We start from the raw sequence: 10,764 nt of genomic DNA, 5'->3' as shown, positions 1-10,764 counted from the left end.
ACAGGGTATTGGTTTTTAGCCTGACATTGGGCACTGCATCGTTCTGTTACATGGTGGTCATTGGCAGTTAAGAAGGTGATTCCTCCGTGATCAGCGGGATTGAAATGTTTTAGGTTGTCTCTAGTTATATCAATTTATATCATTGACTTAACTTGCTAGAACGATTAAGAGTTTAATGCTTCTTTCCTTGTACTATTTGTCAGGGAGTGGAGTGTCGTTGTTCTTTCCTTCGCATTCTCTAGTGTTTTACCCAGGGAAGTGAACATTCCCCATTGTACGATCTGTTTTCTTTTTCTTACTCATCCTACTTTACCATTACTTCATCCAGGCTTCAAGGATTTTGATTAAGTTGTGGTATGTAGAATTCTAGTTACATGCATAATGCATTTCGATTTTGTTTGGTCCTTCGGCATAAAACAAGTCACGCATGACGTGACAAAACTCTTAGCTCACGCATGTACGGTTCGGTTGATATGACACACACCTGCCCATTACATTAACATGGGATTTAAAACCTCAGAAGCTTCTACGTCTGTCTCGATACGCCTCCAAAGACGGAAATCGCATTTTGTTTAAATTTTCTTAGATCTTGATAAAAGAAAATTAAACTTTGGTACGATACTTGGACTTCTTGATTATATGTATAATTATAATTAATATTAACGAAGAAACGACTAATTGTTTCTCAACATCCTCCTCTTGGTCTCTGACTCTCCATGGAAAAACATCACTCATCCTTGCAAGAACTTCCCATTGATGTCGATGGCAAGTATTATCAAATTCAACACAAACAGCATAACAATCTTACTAATGTTGCTATCCGATATCTACCGTCCCTCTTATTAGTAACCTCAATTATCATCACGTTTGTTCTTCTAAATGGTGCTCCTTTTCGTAGTACAAATAATAACCCTTCATATCTACTACCAAACGGGGTTTCTAATTCTTCATCACCAGTAGTACTCCCATCTTCAATTACTTCACCTGTTTCTTCTTCTTCTTCTTCACGAGATGCAGTAGTTGACGAAGGGTTGAGAGTAAGTTTGGCCCCAAGTAGTACTACTGATCAGAATAAGCAGAAATGCGATCTCTTTACGGGTAAATGGGTCTGGGATGAAGAAAATGCTCCGTACTATACTAATGCAACATGTTCAGCAATACATGAGCAACAGAATTGCATAAAATACGAAAAACCCAACTTGGATTTTACCAAATGGAGATGGAAACCAAATGAATGTGAACTTCCCATTTTCGATCCGGTGGAATTCTTGGAGCTTCTAAGGGGGAAGTCTCTGGCATTTATTGGAGATTCTGTTGGAAGAAATCAGTTTGCTTCCTTGGTGTGCCTCCTTGCCAAGGTACGTACTACTACTTTTTAAAGTTTGTAACACTCATTTAACTTTCCATACATATTCTCGCATAGTTCTTGATTCATAAGTCTGTGATACCAATATGATTTCCCGTGATAATTAACTGGCTCTCGGATCATTTCTACTTGGTGTACGTAGATCTTGAATAGATTACAATCTCATTAATGTAGTTTGGTTTTTCTTGAAATTTCAGGTAGGGTACCCAGAGGACCATTCCTACTCACCAGATCCACAAACCAAACGGGTAGTCTACACAAATTACAACTTCACCCTGTCCTTGTTTTGGTCCCCGTATCTTGTGAAAACAAAAGAAAATGGTCCAAGTAATAGTGGTGCACCACTGAATATCTACCTCGATGAATTCGATGTCGAATGGACTTCACAGATCGAATATCATGATTACATAATTTTGTCTGCTGGACACTGGTTCTTTCGTCCCGCGATGTTTTATGAAAGTGGTAAACTTGTTGGATGCTTATACTGTGATGATGATAACGTCAAACATTTTGATCCCACATATGGTTATGGAAGAGCTTTTGCAACCTCGTTCAGAGCTGTTAACAGCTTAGAAAATTTCAAGGGTATAGCATTCTTAAGAACGTTCTCACCATCGCATTTTGAGGGTGGGTCATGGAATGAAGGTGGGAATTGCTTAAAGACGAAGCCATTTTTGAGTAATGAGACGCAATTGCATGATCAAGATCTCAAGATGTATACGACTCAATTGGAGGAGTTTAAGGTTGCCGAGAGAGAGGGGCTGAAGAAGAATTCAGGGGTCGTCAACAATTTTAGATTGCTTGATACAACTCAAATGTTGTGGTTGAGACCAGATGGACATCCAAGTAGTTATTGGCACACGAAAGGAGAGGTTGGCAAGTACAATGATTGTGTGCATTGGTGTTTGCCTGGCCCTATTGATACTTCGAATGATATCTTGTTTGAGATGTTGAAGATCGAAACTAATTGAAAAAACATGTGTGGAAAGTCTTTTCTTTCTCAAGGGTGAAATCAGGTGTAGAGTGGAAAACTGCATGAAAATTATCAGCAGCACAAGGGAAGCAATTTCCACAGGCAGTTTAGTTACGAATCACGAGAACCCTGATAAATCAAGCGAGGGGAACAATAAGTGGCGGTAGTGAGTGCTACAAGAAACGGTCATTAGCTAACTTAGCTAAGACTGACTCTTTCTTTTTTTCCACTCCTTTTTGTATTCCGCAATAATTATGCAACATATTTATGCATGCTGTTTAAAATAAAGAGATTTTTAACTAAGGTAATTTTATGATTATATTGTCAATGTATCTGTGGGAACTGATCTAGATACATGAAGGATTCCTTCTGAATTCAGATGATCTCTGAAGACGTAAAGAACCTCAAGTTCATTTCGGTAAGGCAAATGATTCAACTTGTCTGCAAAAACAGACCTTTGCAGTAATATTCCCAGAAGCATGTAGCTATAGATCCACAATACAAATATTACAACTTCGCCTCTCGGTTGTGCTGAACCAACTGCTGCCGCAAAACCCTTCTCATGACCTTATTTGAGGCTGTCCTTGGAAGAGCCGCCATAGGCATCACATAAGAAACCTGAAAAATAGAGGTACAAGAAAGCAGAGTCAGCAGTACTGTCTCAAAGCTATAGAAGTTATAAGTATAAAGTCTTCCTTCCTCTTCGGTCTACAAATAGGACTGCAGGCAAACAAGATATGGTGAGAGCCTATACACATGGGATGTGTAGGTGTCAAGATGGCAAGTGGTTTGCCTTACATTCTATCCAGATTACAAGAATCATTTTGAAATGATAAAACTTAGGGTAGACCAAGACTAACGAACCTTGAATAAAGGATTCAACTTCTGTTGCAGCGAAGAATTAAATACAGTCCTCAGTTGATTCAAGTTTGGCGCAGCATTTTTTATATCCTTGAAGACTGCAATAATAACCAATCTTTCAGGGCCGCCTCCAAAAGTGGGAACCCCAATAGCTGCTGTTTCAAGGATAGTATCATCAACTGAATTACAGATCCGCTCAATCTCAATTGAACTTATCTGCATTAACAAAATAGAACAAGTCAGATGTGAATTAGTTGTTGAAGCTCATGTAAAGTTGTATACAAACCTTAATGCCCCCAAGATTCATTGTATCATCTGCACGACCATGCGCTTTGTAATATCCAGCAAAAGTACGTTCAAACTCATCCCCATGTTTTCGAAGAACCTGGATGAGAAATGTTTAGATATATAAATTAAATACAATTTAATGGCATTTAGTAAGCAACGACACAAATGTGCTTACCTTCCCATTCACGATTGGCATCCCCTTGAAGTAGACATCATGGTGTTGAGCATTCAGCAGCGTATTTGAAGCGCCTAGCATTCTTGGATCAAGGGCCAGTTCACCTATCCCTGGAGCATTGTGTGGCTGGGAATTTCACCAATTCAGAATTAGGTTAATAACTTGCTAAGTGATTAGTACCACACTGTCCATCAAGTTACTACAGAGATTTAGTTTGTCTTCATTACTTGTGGTTCGCTAAGAATATCAACAGCACTTCTGTAGTTCTGTTAGTAAGAAACGTCCATTATAAAATATAGAAGCAGCTCAAAGGCAGGGAAGTCATTCAGATGACAAATGCCAATATAGAATTGAGGCTGCAGCAAATGATAATGAAAATTGAGGCCTTTCAGACACATGTAGCGCCTACACCACAAGAGTACAATTTAACCAGACTAGTGTGGGAAGTCCAATGATGCAACAAACTGAAAGGATGAAATAACATACAATAGGATTTCCATCTTCGGCAAGGATATACAGTGTACAGCCCATTGCTGGAGTACTAAATGCAGCTAATGATTGAGGTTGCAGCAATGATCCACTAACAAATCCACCACCAATCTCAGTACCACCACAATACTCGATGACAGGCTTGTACTGAGCTCTTCCCATCAGCCAGAGGTATTCATCGGCGTTAGATGCCTCACCAGTGGAGCTAAAGCATCTATCAGATTTCAATAAAATCCTAGACTCAGTCATGAAACTGACAGTTATCATGGCGTCTAAAATTTCTATTTAAGATATGAAAACAAGAATAGCTAAAATGCACTAGTGAGCTTTGAAAGAAAAAGAAACAATGTGGGTGAGCCTGACTTACCGAATAGCAGACCAATCAAATCCATAGGTGCAGTTCGAATTTTTCCAGGCGCGGACAACACTGGGAACCACTCCAAGCATCGTTACCTTGGCATCCTAGTCAGTTACAAAGACGGATTTAAGAAAACTAATAAATTACGAAGATCAAAACTTCAAATAAAGAGAAGGCTCTAACATAGAAAATAAGTACACATATGCAGCAAGATTGAAAGCATATCCTGAGTTCAACACTTCTATTCAAAATTGGACAAGCTAAAACTAAGTAAAGAAATGTACTCTAAAAAGGAAACACAGGAATTTGACAGAAATGTCCTCATTCTCTTCTAAGAAATGAGCAAACCTCCACCAAAGTAGCAGATGAAAAAGATGTGTTGTACGAAGTAAAGATAATACCTGTACAAACTTGCAAAATCCAGAACCAAGGGGTGACCCGTTATATAGAGCAATGGAAGCCCCGTTCAAGAGAGACGCATAAACTAGCCAAGGTCCCATCATCCAGCCAAGATTTGTAGGCCACACAACGACATCACCTTTACGAACATCCATGTGACACCAGGCATCAGCAGCCGCCTTCAAGGGAGTTGCATGGGTCCATGGGATCGCCTTTGGTTCCCCTACAAACCAGAAAGAATATGATCAGAAGTAAAACAAGATCAGATTACACGAAGTATCGGAAACTATTGAGACACAATATTATAGTACTTTGGTCGCATGCACCCAGGATACAGTTACAAAATGTTTATAACAACAAACTAAAAGTTTACAGTTAAAGGTATTTGGCATGATGCTAAGACTTTGAAATGATCGGTTAATGTTTATGCTTCCGTATCATTCAGCATAAAGTGAAAGCTACCTGTTGTTCCAGACGAAAAAAGGATATTTGAGAAAGCTTCTATTGGTTGCCCGACAGCAGTAAAACCAATATTTCCGCTCCTTTGACAAATAAAAATAAGCAGTCAGGCTGGTGTAAACATGAAGTTACTTTCGAAGTCAGAACTAGGCCACTGATCACGATGTAACTTTTTGCATATCTCAAAGTTGACACATGAAACTAAGCAACTTCCATGTTTTCTGAATTAGTAGATCTGTTTTGTTCTTGAATGTTGATCATCTGATACCAGGATTAAGGTTATACATGAATGGAATGGAAGCACGACTCACAGAAACTGACGTCTAAACGAAGAAACTGACGTCTAAACGAACACGTGATGGTTCATAAGGAGACTGTTCTACGCCTCCCTTATATAAAGATAACCATCTTAGATTCTACATATAAATCAACTCAGAAAGAATCAAACTAATTTGAAACTTCTCAGAGAACCCAATTTACCTGATCTCTAATCAGCAGTAAGAAAGAACAAAAAACCTAAGCTGCAGGCCAATATCTTCCTTTTAGAGGCTAATGGCGAAAACATTTTTTGTCTATGTACTCCATGAAAGAACATCATCCATAGACAAAATAGCCCAGAATTGTGAAGATGCAGTAGCCTTGACCAACTGTGAAAACTACAGTACTATGACTTAAGATCCACCCATTCTAGGTAATAAGATGTGAAGTTCACAGAACGCCAAAAACTTAACACATGTAAAGATATATAACTTCACCGGAAAAGGAATGAAAACATACTCATGAGAGACATACTTGGAATATTTTGCTCTCTCCACGAAAGTAGGCCAAGCCAAATCATCATCCCGCAATTCGACTGAGATGCTACAGCCTCTAGAAGGAACAACTATAGCTAACGGTGATTCAGCATCAACAACTCTACTGCAAGAACAAAATGTGGAACAGTTACAAACTAACAAAGTCGTCTTACAACAAGAAACAAGTAACGGAATAAGTAATGCAAGAATGAGAAAGAACGCACCTATACAGCGGAAGACTTTTTCCTCCACGTATAATAAAATCCTAGAAAGGGAACAGTTTCAAGATGGAATACAGCTGAGGTTTTATTAGAACAATAGGTGGGTGATTCAAGAAAAAACATAGCATTTATCATCCAGGAAATGATGTGTTCATAAAAAAAAATGCTTTGAGCTGGACAACAAAGAAATTAATTATTTTACTAGCATCAATAAAGCTCCTCGATGTTTAAGTAAAGCTGCAGAGTAGCATGGTTCGTACAGCATGATTTTCACAACCTAAATGAGGTTAACAGGAGAATGATGACATCATGGAATGCTTGGGCTTTCCCTTTTTAGAATATGATATTCTAAAACACGTAGCTAAGAATCCACTTGATACAAGATCTTTCTAAGAAATGGACAATCTTCATAACTCAAGCTGGCAAAATGGTGAAATACTAAACTAGAATTATTATTGACTTCCTTAATATAAAATATATATAAATAATTCTAAACAATTAAATACAGCATCCTACACGAGTATAACTGTATAATAGCAAATTGGAAAAGGTATCGTCACAAGAGCCACATCACATGGAATTGACCCAACACATTTATATTCAGCTGGCAACAGAAAAAAAAGCACTCTAAACCAGTAGTAAAGTTTAGCAGATTTACCTGAGTTATTTCATTGAAATCCCACGAAAAAATTGGAAATGCAAATTAATCAAGTACAACAACAACAATACCTGAGTGAATATTGCTTTTGCATTTGATGACGTTAGCCTCGTCGATATCTCACGAGCAGCAAAACTATCAGCAATGGATACAACAACAAATCCGGCCAGCACAATCGCTAAGTAAATAATCACAGCAGTAACATTCATTGGCATATCAATTGCAATGGCAGATCCTTTGTCCAGGCCCAATGTGTATAATGCATTTGCGACCAAACTGCAGAAGAAATGCCAATAAATAGCTTGCATAAATATTCAGTTTAATACCATAACATTTTCATCCCTGCAAAAGAAGTAACATTAGCAATATGCACACACAGTACAAATATATTCTGCGGAGGTAGGACTAACCAAATAAGGAGAATATATCATACATATCTATTCCAACTGACATTGACATAATCAATGAAACTATAGACGCATGGACTTTCAAATTAGTATGTTCGCAAACCAAACCGCATGTCAGAAGCCTATAGTAGATATTCTCTCTTCATGTGGAGCCCACAGTTTATCAAGAGACAACTCGAGTTAGGTTGGGGTTAGGCTCGTTCATTTATGCATGCCTGTTATAACTTCAACATTCAAATTATAACGTTTAGTAGTCTATTTATTTCAATTAAACTAGTATGGTGTGAGTTATGTCATATAACTTAGGCACTCAAATTTGATTTGCACTAATCTACATTTTCAGTTTCAGGTTATACAATTCATTAACAAATCTTCAAATTAAGCTTGTTCTCTGCACTTAACCATTATACAATAGAGTATATCCAAGTCAGACCAAACTAAACTCACTTGACATTGTTGCTAGAACAAGCCAAAGTCAAGCTTAAAATAAGTTCTTTGAGCAGAAAAATACAAAACAACTTGGGCCTGGTTTAAGCCAACCCAAATCTAAGCACCCTACTACTCCGCTCAGCTCTGCTCGTTTACACTCCTCCTATACATAATTAATCCTTATTTTGGAGAATGGGTCCACCGCTTGAACCCGCAAAAGTAACTTTAATTTCTAAAAAAGTTTGAGTTTTTTGAGAAATTGTGTTTCTTTAATTATGACATTAAGAAATGAAGAACCTTCAAGATTCTAGGATCCACAAGGACATGAGTGCTACAATGCTCTATAAGGAACTACAAATTCTATCCAACCGTGGAATATGTCACTCACAGAAATCCAACATATCCTAGTTGAAACTTGATTGATTATGGCATAACCACGATCGCAATACATGACACTTTCGATATATTTGAAAGGCTTTTAAATTTGAAAATGTGATAGCATGAAGCTTACGAAGAATCAACCAAGACTCGTGACTATGACAACCTTAAAACCCTGTGTCAGAATATTCTACTGTAATATGCTTAAATGAGCAACAAGATCATAAACCGAAAGGTAATAACATTTGATCAGACTATTCAAACACCAGCATCAATAAACTTATTTTGATAACATAAGACACCATTGACAGAACCTTAATTGATGGAAAAGAAAAAAGAATTACATACCAAACCTCCTCTTGTAATTCCTTAAGTGTCATTTGATGCAAAGGCAAATTGTCATCTCCTTCATCCCTCCATATTACAGCTATATTGTCTAAACATCTCTTACCATTCAAAGCCAAGCAATTTTCAGCAGAATTGAAAAAAGCTCCCGGTAACCATTGACCTCCAGGGTAAGACAATCGGCCTTCCTCCGTTGGGTGCTCGCGGAAAATACAAATAGGTGGTACAGAAAATGATATATTCATTTCATCCAGTACCATTTGCCAATAAACCTATCAGCAGAATTAAGACACCAGCTAAGGTCAAAAAAAAAAAAAAAAAAAAAAAAATGGAGGTGGTGGTGGTGGTGGTGGTCAGTCGTAATACCTCTGGTTTGGAGACAGAAAATTCATGGAAATCTGAGAAGTTGGAAATGGGATTTTTGTATTTTGAACCAAGAAATTCTCTTCCCCGTCTCTCTAATATCTTCCCTACATTAGTTGATATGGCGCCCTGTCTATATTCATCGACAAGTAATCAGAATCTATCAATTTTCGAGGATGAAAAGAACAGCATAAAAAAAGAATCATTTAGAAGCATTTGATTAATGAAAACCTTGTTTACAGAACTTACAAGTCAGGAATCCAAGCAGGGGGATCAGGGCCGAAGTCTTTGTAACAACCATAATACATCAATTGATGAAGAGAGAAAGGAAGATTAGGGTTCAATAGATTCTTGGAGATATCATTCCATGTCTGAACAGTATCTTTTCCATGTTTAAGTAGAATTTCAGAGAGAAGTTTGTGAAGTTGTTTTGAAACATCAGTAGGTATCCCTAGCTCTGTGATATCTGATACACAGATTTGATCAAGAGATTTGTAAACCATTTTCACTTCTTCTACTGCTATAAATTTTTGTTCACAAGAAACTGGTGATCACTCTTCTACCTACTTTTCTTTTTTGGACAGGGTTATCGCTCCACTCAGGGATGGCCATTTGCCCCACCCAAACCCATCCCCGTGAGTACCCGCCCCTATTGGATAGGGTTCTACCCGTACAAACGGGTTTGGGATTGGGTATGGGTAATATCCGAAATTAGTGAAACGGAGATGGGGCGGGGATGGGATTCTAGGTCCCCGCCCCGTACGTTCCCATTTTAGAATTTTATATTTTTATTAATTATTTATATTATATTTAAACTAAGATATTATATTATAAAAGAAAAGGTAAAAGTATAAGATATCATTAATTATTTATATTATATTTAAACTAAGAAATTATATTATAAAAGAAAAGGTAAAAGTATAAAATATCATTAATTATTTATATTATATTTAAACTAAAAAATTATATTATATTATAAGAAAGATACTTGATAAGAAATAATTAAGAACTAAAATGAATGATGCTCGTTTATTGACAAATTTGTTTTTCTTTGCTTGTTTTACGATGAATTTATGAGTTTGAAATTTTAAATTATTATTATTATTATTGGTTGAACTTAGGTATTGATTATTAAATTAACTCATCATATTTGAGCTTAATGTTATGGGTAACCCGTAAAAACCCGCCCCGTACGAGTATTTCCCATACCCGCCCCGTCCCAGATCAAGCGGGTAATGGGGAGGGTGTGGGTTTTTTTTTTGAACGGGGCAGTGACTGGGATACAAGATCCCCGCCCCATCCCCGCCCCATGACCATCCCTAGCTCCACTCTCCCTTTCTCTGATGCTGACTAACCATCATTATCCGTAGTACTAATCAGCAAAATTCCAAACGATTTTCCAGCACTTTTCACTCAGTTTTTGGCTATCTAAGAACTGTGAGTTAACTCGGTGGACTGGCAGTACTTCTTCACAATTTTCCAGTTTTTCACTCCGTTTTAGGCTATCAATGAACGAAAATAATAAGGATCCGTTGACATGGTTATATTGACATAATCTCCATATTTTAGCGTCATTTTTTTTACTGAGCCCAACCGGCAATGAATTTGAAGCTCATTTTTTGGTGACATGTTCTTCTTATAAATATATATATTCCAACCAAAAATGAGAGCATTCCAAGATGTATAAAGCCACCATCTACGATTTTGAATATCAGCCGTTGAAGATTAACGGTTGAAATTAAAATTTGTGGATAGAGAAGTTTCGTATTTCAGAATACTTTTATTTTTGGTAGGACTGTAG

The 10,764-nt window shown here is 37.3% G+C and overlaps 2 protein-coding genes across 5 annotated transcripts; one reads left to right on the top strand and one right to left on the bottom strand.

Moving 5' to 3' along the window:
• The first annotated feature begins 438 nt into the window (after positions 1–438).
• On the top strand, positions 439–2,775 carry LOC113298475 (protein trichome birefringence-like 19). Its single transcript, XM_026547235.1, has 2 exons — positions 439–1,358; positions 1,564–2,775. Exons 1-2 carry the CDS (start codon positions 717–719, stop codon positions 2,335–2,337), a joined length of 1,416 nt encoding a protein of 471 aa, XP_026403020.1. The 5' UTR covers positions 439–716; the 3' UTR covers positions 2,338–2,775.
• On the bottom strand, positions 2,612–9,529 carry LOC113298474 (probable acyl-activating enzyme 17, peroxisomal). Of its 4 annotated transcripts, none has more exons than XM_026547231.1 (15): positions 9,213–9,529; positions 8,967–9,096; positions 8,604–8,872; positions 7,113–7,317; positions 6,387–6,427; positions 6,146–6,286; positions 5,372–5,451; positions 4,912–5,132; positions 4,520–4,614; positions 4,150–4,366; positions 3,891–3,929; positions 3,664–3,789; positions 3,487–3,585; positions 3,204–3,416; positions 2,612–2,957 (listed from the first exon to the last, which is right to left on the bottom strand). In XM_026547231.1, exons 1-15 carry the CDS (start codon positions 9,464–9,466, stop codon positions 2,847–2,849), a joined length of 2,241 nt encoding a protein of 746 aa, XP_026403016.1. In that variant the 5' UTR covers positions 9,467–9,529; the 3' UTR covers positions 2,612–2,846. The 4 variants fall into 4 exon arrangements, with proteins under 4 accessions (XP_026403016.1, XP_026403017.1, XP_026403018.1 ...); XM_026547232.1 differs by having other exon boundaries at positions 6,161–6,286; positions 9,213–9,528; XM_026547233.1 differs by lacking the exon at positions 3,891–3,929 and having other exon boundaries at positions 9,213–9,528.
• Between the last annotated feature and the right edge of the window lie 1,235 nt (positions 9,530–10,764).

Source organism: Papaver somniferum, chromosome 7 (genome assembly GCF_003573695.1).
Source record: "Papaver somniferum cultivar HN1 chromosome 7, ASM357369v1, whole genome shotgun sequence".
In the NCBI taxonomy this organism is placed as follows: domain Eukaryota; kingdom Viridiplantae; phylum Streptophyta; class Magnoliopsida; order Ranunculales; family Papaveraceae; genus Papaver; species Papaver somniferum.
This window is presented reverse-complemented; position numbering and strand designations above follow the sequence as displayed.